The sequence below is a fragment of the Carassius gibelio genome, chromosome B1, assembly GCF_023724105.1.
Source record: "Carassius gibelio isolate Cgi1373 ecotype wild population from Czech Republic chromosome B1, carGib1.2-hapl.c, whole genome shotgun sequence".
Lineage (NCBI taxonomy): Eukaryota > Metazoa > Chordata > Actinopteri > Cypriniformes > Cyprinidae > Carassius > Carassius gibelio.
This window is the reverse complement of record NC_068396.1, coordinates 22,049,485-22,070,123: the sequence shown is the minus strand read 5'-3', so window position 1 is coordinate 22,070,123 and position 20,639 is coordinate 22,049,485. Positions and strand designations below refer to the sequence as shown.

At 36.3% G+C, this 20,639-nt stretch overlaps 1 protein-coding gene across 8 annotated transcripts in view; it reads right to left on the bottom strand.

Moving 5' to 3' along the window:
- The window catches only part of gab1 (GRB2-associated binding protein 1), a 74,361-nt gene that overhangs the window by 13,437 nt on the left and 40,285 nt on the right, over positions 1-20,639 (bottom strand). For 5 of the 8 annotated variants that reach the window (XM_052545634.1, XM_052545640.1, XM_052545633.1 and 2 more), the window contains 4 exons: positions 9,582-9,879; positions 3,578-3,803; positions 3,274-3,363; positions 1,674-2,320 (listed from right to left, as the gene is read on the bottom strand). In XM_052545634.1, the coding sequence (XP_052401594.1) occupies positions 1,674-2,320; positions 3,274-3,363; positions 3,578-3,803; positions 9,582-9,879 (1,261 nt within the window). Of the gene's footprint in view, positions 1-1,673; positions 2,321-3,273; positions 3,364-3,577; positions 3,804-9,581; positions 9,880-14,341; positions 14,569-20,639 lie in introns of those variants that run through there. The other 3 variants (XM_052545636.1, XM_052545641.1, XM_052545639.1) reach the window with 2 other exon arrangements.

Below are 20,639 nucleotides of genomic sequence, written 5' to 3'. Positions count from 1 at the left end.
TGCTCAACAAGGCAACATTTATTTTCATTAATAATATAGTAAAACAGTATTATTATGAAATATTATTAATGTTTTAATGCATTTTAAAATTCTATTTATTCCCGTGTTAACAATACTGAATTTTAAGCAGCAATTACTCCAGTCTTATGTCACATTAGTTTCTTGAGAAAGTTCAGAAGAGCAGCATTTATTTAAAAAATATATTTTTTTTGTAATCTTTATATTTTTACTTTCACTCTTCCTCAATTGAATGCACCCTTGCTGATTAAGTCCATTGTGTCATTTTTTTCATCAATTTATTTCAATCCTTGCTGTATCAGTGCAATTTATTATTAGTCAATTTATTATATAGCTGTGTATTATTATGAGGGCATGAGTGTACATAAACAATCTCAATACTACAATACCAATACCACCAAACAACACTAGAGGGACCCACTCATAACCCCCATTGCAGAACAAACAGCTTGATGGTACTTATTGAATAAAATTTATTAAATAAAATCAGGATTTAGAATTTCAAAATAAAGATAATATTGACATTAGCATTCATACTGTACCTGCTCATGAACTGTAATCAATGTACAATTGGGTTACATTTTAGTGCTTTTTAGCATACATTTCAAGCATTCTGGCAAACTGTAAGAAAAACAAATAAATAATCTGACAATAAATAAATAAAGGCTAGGTTTTTGCCCAAATTGACAGTGATGCCTTTTCCATTATTCCATGTGAACATTAGTTCTTTGTCTGCTTTGTTACAGACCACTATACAGAATTTGTGCTAACTGTTAAATAGGCAGAATGAACACTTGAAAATCTGTAGTAATTACTATGTCTTACAGTCTCAAATAATTATAATATAGATAATTATTCTAAACTACCGTTCAGAAATTTGACGAGAAAAAAAAAGCTGAATTTTCAACAAACATTACTATGGTCTTTAGTCTCACAAGAACCATCAGAAATATTTAAATATGCTTATTTACAGCTGAAAAAACATGTCTTACTATTAATGTTAAAGGAGAATTCTTCTCCTCCACGTCACCCTAGCACCAGACCCTTTTGTGTGGTAAATGCTAGTAAATGCATCTGGGAGCATGTGAAAATACCACATTTAATAACATGTCTGTACTCCAAACTCACTTCATAACGTCAGTCGAGTGTTTGAAATAAATCCTTCTGTAAGGTGATGTGGCTTCTTAAACAGATTAAGGCACACACTATTCCATTTTATTATAAGCAGTGATAGATGTCGATTAGCATTACATTATAGATATACTTTATTAATTATAATAATAAGAACCCAGATAAACCATATATTGCCATAGTCTTGTGTTTATTAGTCAGGCTGAACCAGTAAAAGCAGTTCAATCTTCTGTTTATTCAGCTGCAGCAATTGGCATTTCCTGGATTTGGATTTTCAGTGCGAGAGCGCCCTCTGACCTTTGGATGGAGATTTACTGCTCATCACAGAACCATGCTTCACTGAAAGATACGCATGACAATCGGATCTTCTGCCTAATCACAATTTAATTTCAATTAATTGTGCAGTCCTAACCAATAGGGAACTAAGACTCCTAGAGATTTTGAGCTTGTATTGTTACCGAACTTTTTCTCTCATAATGATGGTGAAATAGCAAAGCTGACTTGGATAATTGCTATCCTCCTACCTTTACGTAGACGTGAAGAATCCACTGTACCAATGGTGTTGCTCCTTAGTGCTTTGTTTCCTCCTGTACTAGACGGCACGCAGTAATTCCCATCAGTCTCAGACACTGACCGTGGCACCACATACGTGTCCGTGGGTGACCGCTCAGGTGGGACTGTTCCCGTGGTCAGTAAAGGCTTCGGCGGACGAGGGGGCGGTACCACATCTGTGGCCCCTGAAACAGCCTCCACCCCAGCAGTACGGGGAATCTGGTAGGTGCAGTTACTTCCAGGTGTAGGTGGAATATCATAGCTAACTGACAAGTTCCGCAACTGGGCCTCAAAAGAGGGTTTACGACCAGGCGTGTTAAAGACGTAGAGTTCACCGGGCTCACCGTCAGGACCGAGAGGGGAGGACGCCGACTTCGGCAGCAGCACAGTGTCTTGAGAGTAACTTCGGGGCAGGAGGTAAAGACCCTGCGAGTCGGCCGACAACGACTGCCCGCGCGCAGGAGGAGAATCATAGAGCCCAGGGGCATGCTGGGTAGGAAAGAAACCATTGACCGAGGCGTGCCTGGAGGAAGAGGAGGAGGTGGGTGTGTGGTGGGAAGGGAGGTTGTCATTACAGTCGGGTTCAGAGGAGGTAGACTTGGAGCATTCGCCACGGGCCCTGTAAAGAAACCCATGCATGAGACACAGGCTACGAGCTAAGTAACTCCAACAAATGCAAGCTAAATATATTAAAACACACTCTCCTCATCAATACAAAGACACCCTTTCAAAAACACACCATGCTACTTTAGGTCATTATGAAAATCGCAATATGAAATACTCTTTGTATTTTTGATTAACTGGCAAGTAAGACAAAATGTCAGTCGGTCATTGCTGCATAATAACTGAATCCATAATAACTAAAGTGGTTTATATTGCAATATTTACCGGCCAACTACATTATTTTATCATCACTTATTACACAGCAACTTGGCAATTAAAGATGCATTCAGTAGTTTGGTGCAAGGTTAAAAACCATGACTAGCATCAGAGTAATTTACATAAAACCTTTGCAATACGTGATTGTACGTTAAAGTACATGAATGACAACTATGCTAACTACCGACTGCACCTTTATAAATGAAAGGACGTAAACTATTGATTTGATAGAATATAGAGACAAAACGCTACTGGTTTAATGAGGGATATGTAACTGGGAGAGTTCGGCAGATTGGTTGCCAGGGACAATGGTCAAATAGAGTTGAACATCATTACACAATATTTGCCCATAGTAGGAAATGAATAACCAAACATTTAAAGTATTCCAGAAAGCTGTGTAATAAGCTTATCGCTATACAACTAGAACTGGCAAGGTTAGTGCCAAACACAACCATGCATGTCATATTTCACACAAGTCCTGTTTCAAACTATGTATACCAACTCTTTTGTTTTTGTTTTTAAGCACCGAAGGCAAGAAAACATACCAACCCATTTTAGACAAACCCCAGAACAATTTATATATTTTAGTAAGTTGTTATATTAAGTGTGCAGATTTTCAGGTAAAAATAACAGGCCATATATGTGTGCGTGTTGTTTAGTATTGTATTCTTCACACTGATGCTCTTCACTCACTGACAGTCAGGAGGAGCGCTCCTGCTCTCACACTCCTCCAGAAGCAGGTATTCCTGCTCCTCCCCTCCTAGGGCAAGAGGAACCACTGGACTACACCACACACACAAATACATAAAATGAGCCCCATATAGCCAGGTCTGAAATGTCCTGAAGCGTCTTAGCAGGAGTGGGCGGTATTCACATTATATAACGGGTAATTTAAAAACAACAGACTCAAAACAGTAGCAGGCCTACGTTACAAATTATTGGTTGAGCCACACACTAAAATAGCCAGTGTACACATAACCCAAATGTTGTGTCTTACCTGGTAGGCTCAGGTTTCTTGCTCTCACAGTTGAGCAGCCAAAGGTAGTCCTGAGGCTCATCAAGACTGGAGGAGGATCCCAAGGGTCGGATGCTGACAGGCTGGTACGGAGGAGGCAGGTTGGCCAGAGCAGAAGCCCCTAAGGCTCCTCCCGGCCCTCCACTAGGGGCCATATCCACCACCAGACCCCCTGGCACATTTACTTGGTGAGAGTTCTTTGCGGAGTCTGTAGAAAGAAGATGATAGGAGAGAATATCGCTGAGCTTCACACTTTATGAGATCATAAGCTTTAAGATACACTTAAGATCAGATCAAGCACAGGGCAGCATTGCTTTAATCAAAAGCTTTTACTGAAACCATCCCTGTACAAAACAAATTAGTACTGTGAAAGCCTCTCCGCAGGCTGATATCTGGTAAGCTATGTGAAATGGGTGTAAAAAAAAAAAAAGTGTGAATTGATCAAATGAGAATATATGTGTATGCAAAATAATGTGTGGATGCAAAATATATTGGATCTATCTACTTAAATCATAGCTCTTAGTGCTATGACCTGCTTGATTTAAAGATTGGTCTCACTGTATACATTTTCCAAATTCACCTCTAATGTAAGTGCATTATTATAAACATTTAACCCTTTTTTTTTTTTTTTTTAAAGCTAAATGTCAGCGACAGCATGCCACGTAGATCCTGTATGCAGCCAAAAGTGTTCAAAGACCCTGTGAAATTGTTTGGCGAATGCAGTTTTCCTTCCTGTGTTGACGTACTTCCTATTGAAACTTTAATGTTTATGTGTGAAATATTAAAGGGTGCATTCAAATCATTTTTGCAATATTGTAATTATGGCATACATCAATTACATTTACAGTACCTGAATAAAAACAAAGCAAAAACACATTCTTTATTCACAACAGATGACTTGAACACACCTGATGTTGTAACTTTGAATTACTTCCTAAGATGTTTCAACACACCACGTCTTAAAACACACACACATTTGTTTTTGTGAAAAGTGGGTACATCCCATAGGCTTAATGGTTTTTGTATTGTGTTAACCATATTTTCTATAGCCTACACCAAACTTACACCTAACCCTAGCCCTCACAGGAAACTGCAACTTTTGACTTTCTCAAAAAAACTCATTCTGTATGATTTATAAGCCTTTTGAAAAATGGGGACATGGGTTATGTCCTCATAAGTCCCCTTCTCCTTTTAATATCTGTGTCATACCCATGTCATTATACAGAGTTGTGTCCTGATAGGTCACAAACACACACACACACACCTTTTAAGCTAAATCACAATTGATTGAGATTTGATGATTTGCTTCTTGTTATTGAGAGAAGAAACAGCTGATTGGACAAAATCACTGAGAGCACAAGATGGCTTGCAAATATTTTTATATTCCAAAAAGAGAGAAACTATCAAAACTATCAAACTACCATGTTACTTTGAGGGAGCGTTAATTATTATTTTTTTTGCAAAAAGACTGATCAAGGTTATGGCCTCCATCCTACACAGGCCGTGTGAAAGTGTAGAACTGTGCAGAGAGGAACCCTGAACACAAGACGCTAATGAAAGTGCCACTAATCCATGACAGAGTCTAGGTTTTTATGTGGCATCTAGGATAGCTTGTAAAGCTTTTTGTCTATGCTCTTTCAAAAGGGTTTTTCTCTTTATCTCTGACTTTATTTTTATTTCCATCTCTCTTTGAACAGCCTACTCTCAAGGTCAGTGGAGTGCGGCTGACGGGGTGGTTGTGCATGTTTTTGTACAAGTCTCTCTTCAAACTCTGCTTTCAGTTATTCAGTAAAACGTGCACACATCTCTTGTGCGCACACACACTGACACCCACCCACACACACCCACTCACTCACTGGGAGCATCTGACTCTTTCTAAGTGCAGGCAGCTCAAGACTGTCAGGGCCACTTTGTCTCTTTCGGTCTCTTCACTTTTTTTCCCTTATTCTTCTCCCCTCCCTGCTCTTGTTTGTCAAGCTTGCTGCTGAATCATCCAAGCCCTGGAAAATCCCCCCTACATATCTGAATTCTCAGTACACCGTTTAGTGCTGGTGGCTAATAATGGCATGCTTCTGTGTATCAAAATAGACAAAAGTGACAGTTTAAAACCGTTTGGTCCTTTTTTGATATAATGCATAATAAATTCAGCAAAAAAGTGAAAGACAATGTGACGATTCAACATCTGAGGTGTCACTATACCAAATTCAGTAGCAGTACTCATCAGACGTCATATATTATTGTCCAATTACTGCAGAGGCATTGATCATGAATATTGATTATTACGTGATGTTCTCCCAGAAGGCTTAACTTTTTAACTAATTAGTTGTCGAGTTGAGAAGTAGCTCATGAATATTCAGTTACTTGTCTGGACGCTCGCTGTAGGTTACCAAACAAAGCATGCATGGCCAAATTAATATTCAAACATTATGCCTAAATTTAAATGTAGTAGCAAAGACAAATTTTATTGACTTGCATATAAAGGAAGTAAAAGCAGGCCAACACATTCATCTGCACTGTAGAGCCATTAAATAGACTAGATGGATAAAAATAAATAAAACTATTATAACTATTATATATATAATAAACATATTTCCATTTTGCAGAACGGCTTACCCTGACAGTAAGCAAATCTCCTAAATTATGCATCAAAGATATGGAATAAAATAGAATGGAATGGCAATAATTCTGACTAAAATATAAATTTAGCTAATGTATTGCAAAGGTATTGCAAAACACCTCATTTATAACAGCTCACTTCAAACTCATTAAAACAGTGTTTAATTTATAAAAAAAAAAATATATAATAATAATAATAATAATGATAATAATAATAATAATAAAAAGAAGCTAACACTCCTTCTCCTACCTCTCTCTCATACATTTTCTGGGTTTTTTTTTCCCCCAACTGTTTCTTTGAAACTGTTTCTCTTAGGGGGACACTTTGGCACTTCGATCTAGTATCTGCATTACATTAAATGACTTATGCCTGAATTCTTATGCAAGAATCCAAACCATAGATGTGTCAATAAAATACTTATTTAAAAAAAATATAAACTATTCAGTTCAGCAAGGATGCATTACATTGATTTTTTTATCTTCTATTGATCAAAGTATCAAAAAAAAGAAGAATTTTCAACATTGACAAATGACAATAACAAGACATGTTTCTTAAGCAGCAAATAAGTATATTATTAGAATGAATTTTGAAGGATCATGGGACACTAAAGACTGGAGTTCTGGCTGCAGATAATTCAGCTTTGTTATCAGAGGAACAAATAAAATGACAATATTCTTATAACATTTCACAATATTTTTCTTCTTTTGTAAAACAACAAGAATGTTTTCTTTCCAACCTCATTTGAATGGCAGTATACACTGAACTAGAATTATTTGATTTCTCTAGGTCTAGGAAACAATTTTTTTTTTAATTAAAATAAAATAAACCAAATTATTTGTAGTTGACTTTATCAAATGAGTCTCATTTCTCATGAGATGTCACTGTAGTTACTGACTGGTTGTACATATGACAATGTACTATGCATGTGGATCTCATGATCTCGATGCATAGCCAACGATACGATACGATACATTAAAGATACATATGAAGCAGCTACTGATGCAAAGCCATACGATTCACCCCTATTACGATGCAGTGCGATCTGATTTCCATTCGATTCAATTCCACACAATGCAGTTTAATGCAATATGATGCAATGAAGGAAATATGATCACTTTTAATGCCTCAAGGCCTGTTTTATGAAACAATTCAACCAACTAAGCCAGGCTTATATCAGTTAGTTTGACTCATTGTCAAATGATTTAGTTTCAAAAAGCAAATTTAACATAGGTCTAGCCTAGATCAAGCTTGGTCACTGTGGCAACTTATGCTGGGAAACTAACCTGGGTTTAAAGCAGGCTAACTGTCAGGCTAAGCTAAGCTCCTCTACTTACCAACAGCAACACAATGATATTAACACTGTCTCACATACTGTTATTAGATTTGTTTGTTTTTTTACAGTTTCTAGCCATACAGCCTTTCATTTTATTACAGCTGTACCTTTTATAGTTTGCAGAACAGATAGCAGAACATTACAATCTAAAATTGCTCTTGAAATCATTAAAATAACTAACTTAAAAGTTAAAATCACTAAATTAAAAATGAAAATAAAGAAAACGAATACATAAGAAGCTGCTATAAGAAACACACATTAATTAATTTGAGCTTAGTAATTAGTAGCCTACTAGCTTACATTTGATTGACCTATTACTGTTTGTCATGGTGGATAGATTTGATCCATGATTGATATAAAGGTCTGCTTAAGAAGAAGCGTGCACAAATTAGTAAGGTTGTGTGTATTTAATTTGTCGTTAATGGAAACTCTTTAGCCCCGATTTGATTTGTTAGGTTCTTTCAAGTCAGGTTTTGGACTTAATACCCATTTAATTTTCCTCGGGTCTCTGTGGTGTTGTGATGCGTCATATTCACGCAGCAGCAGCGGTGATGATAGAACGCACTTGAGAAACAATCTACCATATTTTTCAGACTATAAGTCGCACCTGAGTATAAGTCGCATCAGTCCAAAAATATGTCATGATGAGACATGAAAAAACACACATAAGTCGCACTGGACTATAAGTCGCATTTATTTAGAACCAAGAACCAAGAGAAAACATTACCGTCTACAGCTGCGAGAGGGCGCTCTATGCTGCTTAGTGTAGACTACAGGAGAACTGAGCTGCATAGAGCGACCTCTCATGGCTGTAGACGGTAATGTTTTCTCTTGGTTCATGTCAAATTAATTTTGATAAATAGGTCGCACCCGACTATAAGTCGCAGGACCAGCCAAACTATGAAAAAAAGTGTGACTTATAGTCCGGAAAATACGGTACAAATAAAATATTGGGAAACTTTCTAAATAAAAAAAAGTATAGCTCATCCACTAGTAATTATATATAAATAAATAATTTTTACAGATGCAAATACGTTAGAAATGATGCATCATATAAATGACAACTTGTGGTTGATGCACACTTTTTTAACCGATGCATCGAATCTTTAACGTTTTATGCCGATGCACCGAGCAAATCGGGGAATGTATATATATATAGTGACCTTTTTTTTTTTTGTGATGTGACATTCAGCCAAGTATGGTGATCCATACTCAGAATTTGTGATCAGCATTTAACCCATCCAAAGTGCACACACAACCCTAACCTTTCGATTGCCAGTCTGACTCTCTAACCATTAGGCCACGACTTCCCTATATATATATATATATTATATTAATATATATTATATATATTAATTACATTTAATCTAATCTTGACAAACTATATATTGTTGGAAAGGTCTCAGACTCCCAAATATATATTTTACCAATGTTTTTGTTAAAAATTATGTAGGAAAAATAATAGATGAATTTATGATAAGAGTGCACCCAAGAGTGCACCCTAAAAAAAAAATCTACATTATAACAGGAGTTCTGACCTTTGTTAAAAAAAAAAAAAAAAAGATATTGTTGCCTTTTTAGGCATCACATTTTAGAAATCATCAGAAATTATTTATCATTATAAAATCAGACATTGCATTACCATGTAAATGGTACATCAATATCATGTTACAAAATGTAATCAGTCATGAATTATAAAAATGTAAGTTTGGAACGTGCACTATAAAGTCTATGTTAAAAAATGTGGGTGACAGTTAAGGGGATTTATATGGCCAGTTAATGGATAGGATTTATGACGGCTCTAAGTGCAGGTGTACATGGTGTGATTTTCACTGCCAAATGAGCTCACAAGCATAATCCCTTCTTTAGAAAAAACTGTTCTAGATATATGTATTTTTCCATTACTTAGAAATTAAATTGGATTATTGTTACCATCAAATATTTTCCTCAAAAGTCCTGAAGAATTGTTTAATGAGACTGTCTGAAATCATAATCATTCAATTCCGAGGTGTGCATTTGCATGTGACACAATTTACCTTCCGAATCGGTGGGGTTGAAGCCACAGATATCACAGATGCAGCGCACCCACTTGTTCATCTCCTCTTCAGTGTCTGCCACCAGGTAAAAGATCCGGTCAATAGTCTTGATGTCAAAGATGAAGCTGTGCTCCAGGTCCTTCTTGTTGAATGTGAGACCGGCGTCCACCTGCTCACACAGGTTCAGATCGATCACGCGGATGGGCTTCTTGGCATGGTTATTCTTGTAATACTCCAGAATATCTGGGTCTCCTGTCATCCTCCCACTGCGCAGAACAAACCATCGCTTCTTCCATGCCTGAAAGCAGAGAGGAGAACCATATGATTCATACTATAACACATTTAAAGAATCGCGTGACTAATGAAAAAAAAGTTCATTGATGGCCATCTTGACAAAGTCTTCAGATAAAATTTTCTCTGAAGATGATAATTGTAAATCAAAAAGGCTATATTAACTTCCAAAATGCTTTTCTTTCTTTTTTAATACAAGTGCTCTTCATACTAACTCCGCATGTATCAAACAAATCTACTGTAAAAAAAAAAAAAAATCTAGACTGAACTTAGAAATATGTTGACAGCCTACGAAAAGTTCATCAGACTGGCTTCTCTGGAATATTCATGCTGTTATGTAATGTTATCACATGAGAACCGTACCAAATGAACACTGACTAACTGTAGGAAAAGCATTGTGAGATGTGTCAGTCCTACAAAAGTCATTGCAGGGGTTTTTATTACATCTGATCCTATTGATCCAGCCACATGCAGCGGACACTGAGGGCTCAAACAGATACTGGCTAAACCCTTTACAGACTGACTTTAATTTAACCCCATCTCAAAAGCCTGAGAAGCACTCACGCTAAAAGAAGTAACTGACAATTACAGCTCGATTATGCATGCTTTTGTCCCATTTAAAAGGGGGGGAAAATGGAAATGTTGGTTTTGTATAAAAAACAGAGTTCAAAATGTCACGGATTGTGACAAAGTGAAGGGGACAGCAGTTCAACTCTAAGAAAACTAGCCTACCTGAATCTATCAGGTGGGTGGATGTAAAACAGGGTGGGGATCAAATAAAAGAGGGCAATGTGGAAATTAAAAGCATCATACGAATGAAATAATAAATTCATCAGATGGAGGGAAAAAAATATCAATTTACAAAAAGATGGACATAAACTGGATAAATAATGCTGTATGGCATAATGGTCAAGCAGAAAGTTATTATTAATATTTATTGTGGTCACACTTTATTTTAAGGACCAATTCCCATTATTAACTAACGATTAACTATGACTTTTGCCTCAAACTCCTAATTTGCTGCTTATTAATAGTTAGTAAAGTAGTGTTAGTAAGGTAGTAGTTCAGTTTGGGAATGGGCTAGGATTAAGGGATCCACAATATGGTCATGCAGAATAAGTTATTAATTTGTGCATTTTAAGCACTAATAAACAGCCAATATGCTAGTTATATGCATGATATTAAGTCATTAGTTGATAGTGAGAACTGGTCTCAGATATTAATAAAATAATACTCTTGAAATAAGCTATTTTTTTTAATCAATTTCAATCAAGTACTTTCAGTCAATTAAACAACTAGTTAAACATAATGAGTATGACATGCATGTGATATTCATATTTTGTATATTTCACATATTAATTTTCAAAAGAAGCTCACATTAAATTAAAACATTAAAAAAAAAAAAAAAAATCAAGACTAGATTCTTTTTTTATATGTAGCCTATAATATATTAAAAACATAAAAAATAAAATATTCAAAACAAATGGCATCACATAGTGAGAGTACATTTAATTATTTCCAAAACACTATTCAACGATTATTTGAAGAGTGTTTTAACTAGTAATTTAAACAATTAGTTGCAGAATGAGTACTTGATTGGTTGGTTACATGTGCACAACACTAGTAGATATTCAAGACCTAAATAGACCAAAATATGTACCTAACACAGTTCCAAACAGGGGAAGAAAAAGTTTTTCTTAGATTTGCCCGTATAAGTGTCATGAAACTCTAAAAACACATTTTTTGAGATGTAAACAACTTTAGTACTCATGTCTATTATTAAGGTAAAAGTTTTTTTTTTTTTTTCTGAAGCAATTTTATTCTTCTAGTTCAAAAAGCAAAGTTGAGCCTATGTCACGAAAAGTGACATATGTGTGTCAATCTGGAGTGCTGATTGGCTGCCGAGGCTGGAGAGTAGCTTCTGCGTCATCAGTTTTCTGATAATTCAAATCTTATGAAAGAGCATCTGCACTGTCAGTTCATCTCTAAACATGACCGTAACAATATTTAATATGACAACATGTGGAGCATGCAGGTTTCTGCGTGGAATCCCGCAATGAGTTTAATAACACTATATTATAGTAATATCATAGTTCATATCTTGACCGGAGCAAGCGTGTTTTGGGTTTATGTGAAAGAACACAGGTCATATTCTCCCTTGCTCCAAACATGAACTAGCACGCACACAAATCATGTCTTCTTCATCTCGTCCAATCATGAACACGATGACACAACAGATTGTGATACACAGCAAATGATACAGACCGAAAATTCAAAGAAGAGTAAACAGAAACTAACTGCCTTTATTCTGTCTGCTTTAGATATTTTAATATTCAGTTGTCTGTATAAAGAGTGTGTTATAGGTCTGTGTTCTATTGGCTATTTTCTCCCCTCTTCCCATTCTACACTCCCACTTTTCGACAGTTTTACACGCCCACTTCTGAAGTCTTTTTCATATCCAAGGTGTGAGAGACTCGTGCTCGAACAAGGGGGTTTCGTGACACTTTAAACTTCAACAGACCACTCTGTCTTAAACAAGATTAAGAAAATTAACCCTGAGGAAAAGATCACAGGCTTCTGTAATTAAACCGCCAGACTGCCAGGAATCTCAATCCGTGTTGTTGTTTATTTTTTACCATCAGGTTTGGAGGGGATTAACAATGCCATACTTTACCCCCTCTAACCCCCTCTCAGCTGTTTTTCCATCCACAGGGTTCTCTTTGTTAGACAGCCAAGCTCTGGCCCTCTGGATATCACCCCACCGCATAGCAACACAAGAGGCAACAGCCCCGCCATGCCAAACCAAACACACACACACACACAACATGTCGCTCAACAACTGATCAGCATGATAGACCTAATTGTGTGATGCGACCTAAATTTACCAGTGAATACCATCCGAGCATCATTTCACTCGTATGGAAAGCTCTACAGTCTCAGGCTGAACATTTCACTCTGCTAACATTCTAATTGCAATATAGACTATAAAATTAAATGATAAGTGGTAAAACACGTCAGTGGGACTGAACAAGTCCTAAAATTAACAGCATTAGCCGTGCTCCTCTACTATGGTTTAACCAACACAGAGGCCTCTTAGATTCTAGCCACCACTTCTAAACAAAGCTTTCGAAGCTCATGTTACACAGATAGTGTGTGCATGTGTATGTTTACTGGCAGGAGAGAGCCCCGGCTAACCTGTCACATGGATCAGCTTACGTGGGTACAACGACACAGACAGAACAAAAGATCATCCGGAGAACTGCTTCAGTCAACCGTGAACATTCAGGAGAACTCACGGCAAGCAAGAAGAATGCTGAAGTTTAAATCAAGAGAATGGGAAGGAAAAATGTAATAAACTAATCATTTACAATTTAAGGGTCAATTACATTTTTTTTATCCAAAATCAATTCATTAAAATAATTATACATTAAACCTAAAACATTCAAGTTATAGATAAAATGGCTAAAATACACCTTTCATTGAGAACATTTTTATGTTTCTGAAGTTAATGTAGATTAATTTAGATATGAAAAATAATCAATGTGGCATCAAGAACTGTCCTAATATCATAATAAAGAAAAACTCATTAAAAGGATGACACATTCGTGAGGGAAAGCTTGAGTTGTTTGGCATATTGTTAGTTTCATTGTTATTAAGCATTAAAAAAATGCATTATAAACATTTAAAAAGCCTTTGTCTGCCAAATCAAGCAACATAATGTGACCAGCCAAATCATGTGGTGCAAACGAGACAGCGAAACATGCAGGAAAAAATGGAAAATTAAATCATAGAGGACCCCTGTAGACCCTCAAGACTGAGTTTAAAAGATAAGAAGTCACTTAAAATTATTTGACATCAGAGTTTAGCAAAGTTACTTCAGGTCGTACAATGTCTAAAGTGGTACAATCTCTAAAAATTGAATTACAGTATTACATTAAAAAATGTTTTTTATAATGGTGTATATTTTTATAATGGTTTTAAGATGGTGTATAGGAAATCTTTACAGAATTACATCATATGACATTTTTAAAGTCATTCAATAAAATTAATATTGACACTATAAAATTAATTTACATTACAAAATTCTAAATTAGATTTGAAACCTACATGAATACAAAGATCTATTTATTTATTTTGTATCTGACCTTCAAACAAGTAAACTGTACTGCTTCTGATTTTGACAGCTGCAGTAGAGAAATCTAAAGGGGATCGAAATGTCAAATTTGTTTCATTTAGGAGAAGCAATGTCTTCGTTTTGGAGGAAAGTGGTCAAGTTGAATGAGCCATAAACATCACTCTCTCATTTGTGCACATCTCTCTCTCTCTCTCTCTCTCTCTCACACACAAGGCTGGTTTCTAACCGACACACTCGCCTTTGTCAATAAAGATGTCCTCATTTCAGACAAAAACACTCTCACATGACACCAATTCAGCCATCCTGCTCTGGTTTTGTTATACATCAATCCTACCTTGAGTCCCAGCTCCTGAATCCAGCTCAGGCACAGATAGTGTGGTGTTTAGCCACCTGTGGTGAGTGCCTGTTCAATATTGTTCAATGCCATTTAGCCTGTAAGAGCACATAAATCCAAAGACTCTCAGATGAAGAATAATCTGAAGAGAAGAGATGCTCTGTTTCACAAACAACACTGCCACAGCTAGTCACCTTTAGATCCTAAAAGCATCCAAATGGACCCTTTTGCAAAAGTCCCTTACACTTCTGCAGTGTTTCAAGATCAAGTCCACATCTCGAAAAGTCCTTCAGCTCCAGAAGTAGTACGTAAAATGAATGTGTTTGTGCATAAGGAGGGAGAGGGAGTGGGGACAGGGTGGGACGAAATTGAAGAGGCCCTTCCAAGTGTGGCAGCAGCTGTCTGTCTCACGCACACACACATACACATAAGTGTGATGCATACAGAGGCATAGGGCACAGTGTCACTGTCTTGACTTAACAGAGATGCCATTGAAGGACAAACTATAGGGGAATGCCATCCAAACTGAATCACTGACTGGTCAGTCTCTCTGCGGATAATTGACGTAATCAGGCACAGCAATGGAAAAGAGTTAGAAAGAAACTGTTTAAAAAAAATGGAAAGCAATAAGAGACCACAAGCTGTTGCTGTCGTAGCAAAAGACTCGCATAGACAGCCAATGCATCAGCATTCATTTCTCTCATGCCTGAAATTCCAGGGGCATTACCCTGCACCATATTTTAGATGAGGTGCAATCACACTGGGGCTTTCTAAAACATGTTGACATGTAAATTGTTAATTTCACAACATCATCTTCTACCTTTCCATCATCATTGTTTGAAATTATTACATGTCACTGAGAAATAACATCTGAAAGAGGCACAAAGACTCGGAAGTGAGAGAAGTTCAAATAGAGGAAGACTCTTAAAATAGAGGAAGGATGGTAAACTGCTGATAAATGTGTAGTTCATAAAACAAGTAACTCACAATAAGTAAATAAAGATATAGTACAAACCACATAACAATCCTGTGATTGTACAGTACCTGCTAATTAAAAGGATTTCTTGAAAGTTGTTCTGATAATTAAAAAAAAAAGAATTGTTTTTTTAAGGCACACACACACATCAAAAATCAGTGTAGGAATCTCAACAACGGTGACAAACAGCAAATTCAGAAAAGAGAAAACAGATCAACTCTAAACATTAGAACACAAACTACTAAAAGTAACATAAAAAAATGCAACAGTAAAAATTAAAAGAAATAACTAAGACAGTTCATCTAATAATTAATTAATGCCACAATGCATCATGGGAGCCATGGATTAATTTTGATAGGTGGCACCCAGAATGCACTGCAACATGCTTTTTTGATTGTCACCGTTATTGAGATTCACAGGTTGATTCTTGAGGTTTGCATGTCTAAATGAAAGACTCTGAAAGATTTTTGAACAAACAACTTTTAAGAAATTCCTCAGATTTTATTTAAAATGCTGGAAATCTTATGCTGAAGAATCATAGGGCTGCAATAATCAACAAGTTTTACTCCGTTATTCAGGAAAAACAATACTTTTTGCTTGTCTGTCTGTTTTAACTGCCAAGCAAAATCTTACTTTAACATTTTAAGGGTCAGCAAGAGCCCAACTAAAGCAAACACTGACCTCTATAATGGTGACATACAAATAGTGATTTTCATCTTTGATTCTGCTTGTTAACATCAGGTCTCGTCAATAATGGTCAATCATTTATAAATTGAAATGTTTAGTGAATGGTGCTAAAAGTAGGGGTGCTCCGATCACGATCGGCCGATCGTTAATGCGCATCTCGTCAGTAAAGCCGGTTATCTAATCAGCGGTACCTAAAAGCATTCAAACTTTTACCCGATACAGATAAACATTTATCTGCCAATATTTCATTATATGTTGGTTGTTGAATGCATCTCAATAGTTCGGCAATGAAATGTCTAGTGAGTGCCGCTAAAATGTTAATGCTCTGTTGCACTTAAAAAATAACGTATCATCTACACTAAACCCAACCAACAGTGTTAACAACAGCAAATGTGAGATTAAAACGCATTTGATGAAGCAACCTTGCCATTATAGGTTGCTTCTACGAGTCTTCAAGTGTTTTTATTGTGACTAGTGTTGTACTGGATGCATTACAGAGTCCTCTGCATTGCAAATGCAATGCTTACTAGGTGAGCTAATAAGCAACTTTACTTTTTCATGCATATGTGATTATGTGACACAAACTTCAAAATGCATTACTTTACAAATTATGCACTGAGGTAAAAGAAGCCTATAAAGTACTACTGTGCAAGAAACCAGAAAGTTATAAATATTTATTAAAAGATAATCTGCCCCCATAATAATACTTTGTTTGAAAATAAAAGTTGTTTTTCTGTTCATTTCAGATGGAAACTGCAGTCAATTGTATGTAAAGGTTTTGCGAAAAAAGAAAAGGAACATATTTTAAATGAGCCTATACTGTTTAATCAGCTTCTCGTGCATTTGACAAATTTGAACTCAATTTGATATTTTTGATATTATTCTTGTTTTAAGCATTGGTAGAAAATTTGTTCAACCATAACCACAAATGACAAACTGCTAAATGTTTTCATATCCCAGGGAACACATGTTAGTAAATTTTTTTTAGCCTGAATGCAATGTAAGTAGCTTTGGATAAAAGCGTCTGCTAAATGCATAAATTTAATATCGTTTTATGTGTAATAAATATTAACATGTCCGAAATTTTGAGAAAATACTGTGGTATAATTTTCAGCACATATCACACACCAGTAAGATGAGATGGTTCAGTATTTATGAACACTAGAAAAGAGTAGAAATTAGATCAGTGGTCTCTAAGGAGACCAGAGCTGGAGAGTGTGTGAGAACTGACAGTTGGATCATTTGTAAGTGTGAGATCGTTCCGAGACGGAATAACCATGACATGTTCGTATCTGACTGCCAAAGCCACTCCATCTTGACTGTTCAGTGAATAGCACTGCATACCATACATGTACTAGACCTATAATGTGCACTTTACTGGAGATCTATTTGATGGGCGATGTGAAAGCTACATGCTGAGAAATAAAAATTCTGCAAAAGCATAATTTTTGCCTGCATGCCACCCCATACAAAAAAAAAACTAGAAATTAAAAAAAATTGTGTCACTGTGTGGTAAAATCTGCATAACACCATCCAAATCTTCACGCAAAGAAAGCGTAACTTTTATTATCGCTGTGTGTTTCCAAATATGGTAAGGGGTGTAACATTTCCACTACATGCTTGAGGTATTAGGCCAATCACAACGCACTGGATAGCTGGCCAATCAGATCACACCACACTTTTCAGAATGATGATGAGCTTTGTAAAAATTACTGCGTATCAGAAAAGAAGGACAGAGAGGAGCAACAATATTGTAAGATGTGGAAATTATGGTAAACACATTGCATTACACCAAATACACAAAATAATGTTCTTTTTAGCAACATCACATGACCCCTTAAAAATCGCACATCACAATTCTGATTAATGTGTCATTTTTTTCATTGTTTACTCCTTAATAGGACTGGATCTAACTGGCTTCTTTCTACCACCACCCCATGTAATATGAGGAAACAGCCCTGTGTGTTTGGGTTGAAAGGATAGTAACCGACAGGATGGCGGCTAAGTGCATAATAATAGAACTGGCCTGTCCAGACCTGAACACATGAAGACACATATGTGGGCACCTCCCCCTCGCCATCTACTAGCTCTTTGCATGACATCATTCTCTCATGTCTCATGCCCCATCCATCTCGTTACACTACAGCCCTGTCTTTAGGTCATCACATGCACAGTGAACAGGGCTGTCAGTGCTAAATAAGCCACATGCAAAGATGATTAATTTACATGGATTTGGATTGGCAGAATAAAGTTGATTTTGCACTCATTAAACAGACCAATGAGATCTAACAAGATGGCATCACATGAATGGCCTCCAGCAGATACAATGATGTATATTTGCAGTTAATGGTGCAGTCAGTGTGTCGGAGTTTGTCAAACCCAGACAGATGTGCTAGATAAGAGGAAGAGTGGGGTATCAGGTTTGGTCACAGAAATAACAAGCTATGAGAGCATGTGCAAGTATGCATATGTTGCAGCTGAAGTGCTCCAGCGTATAGAGGGGTGTGTCGGGATGCCTTTCTGCCAAGAACATGCTGTCAGCTACATGTCAGGGCAAAGCCCAGGTTGGGTCACACCTGCCACTTGTTTGTTCATCATCCAACTTGTGCACTCTCACTTTATTTATTTCCAGTGACAGCATGAAACGGCAAAGCAGCCTGGACTCCTAGCTCTGGAATGACGCTGTATAATGTCATTCTATATAGTGACGCTTCAGCTGCATCTTAGAAAGGAAACTTCAGTTAGAGTGTTTCCCATTTACATGCAAGTAAAAATAACAGCCTGACAGGGTTCATTGTAAGGTAGTATCCAGCTGACAAAAGGTCTGCAAATTTTTATACACCTTTTTAATACCAATTTTGGTCACACTTTATTTTAAGGTGTCCCTGTTACACAGGTAAAATGTACTTACTATTATAATAACAATATATTATGCATAATTACATGCAAGTAACGCTTATTACCCTAACCATATAGTAAGTACAAAATACAGTTAATATTACAGTAAGTAGCCATTTAATATTAGTCATTACTTAAATGTATAATTAAACTGTAACAAGGACACCTTAAAATAAAGTGTTTTATATATATATATATATATATATATATATATATATATATATATATATATATATATATATATTTATTTTTTTATTATTTTTTTTACCCATTCTAACTGATGTATGAACAGCACATGATCAATACATTTACGCCATAGTCACAATGCAGAACTGCATGAAAAGGGAACGTGACAACTTGAGTGCCACAACCTCTCGCACACTTTCTCACTCCTGTATCCTTATTGTTGAGCTCTGCACACATAATACTTTGTTCTACGTAAACTTTTAGTTTCAACTCTGAGGCGTACATTACCCAGTTGACTTTTAACGTATCATTAGAGGAGTTCACTTCAATAGAAAGTGTCAGACTTGTTTTTATTGCAACGTTTCTACTGCAGTGCTGTGATACAAAACATTTATCTACACTGTCAGAAACTCTTATGAAAAGCCAGAAGCAACATGAGAAAAAATCATTAACACCACAGGCTGGTATTCAAATGGTTTACACAAAAACAATGTCTTTGACATCTAACATTCGCCTTTCAAAACAAGTCATTCTTGCTCGGTGATCTCAGATGCATCATTCTGGAATAAGATCAGTGCAAACAAACTTTGTGCTTGATAGCCCTTTGTTGGCCTCAGCAATAATGGTTTCCCTAATGTCTTTCTAAAACTGACCACATGACTCCCACTTACAAGCACTTAAAAGCATGATACAGTTAAAAAAAAAAAAATTAAAAGCAAAGTTTGTAAACACAAACTTTCAAATGTTAACTTGACACACTCTGAAGGGATGCATGTCATGTCAGTTTTGGTGCACTGGTTCTGGATCATTTCTCCTTCAAAAACTAAAAAGACAAGAAAAGAGAACTGAGAGCAGCAGATTTGACTTCTCACTTCTTCCATTTCCCACATACTGTTTCAAATTAGTGTTAAAATGTTTTGGGCCCACAACCAGCCACTTGCAGGAAACCATAAGTTTGATTGTCTAATCCTGTCTTACTTTGCCAGTGTTAGGAACAGAAAGAAAAAATGAATTGTGAAACCCGACAGACTTCTATCCTTCTACTTAATGTGTATTACATCACAACTTTGACACGTCAAATAATAATAATAATGATAATAATGTAAGAGTTGAAGCAGGTTACTCGCAAATCTGACTTTTTTTTAGTGAATTAAGTCTTAAATGTCTGTCTGTTCTAGGGTTGTCACTATTAGTTCGAAAATCGATTGCACAATCGATCGGACCAACCAAAAAAAGTTTCGAAAATGAAAATAGGGATTCGATTTTAACAAAAAATATGTACACTATTAATTTTAAAATAATTAAACAAATAAAAAATATACATGTAACAAAATTCACAAACAAGCAGGAAAAGAAAATAAAGAATTCCGAAAGTGCAGTATGCCTGAGAAAATACCAGCAATTTTATGCACCTATAAGACCCAGTGACGTCGAAAGTGACCTCTTATGCTGCGTTCACACCAAAATGCGAATAGAGCGTCTGGCGCGAATGATTTCAATGTTAATTCAATGTAAAGATGCATTTACGCACATCTGGAGGTCTCGCGGCAC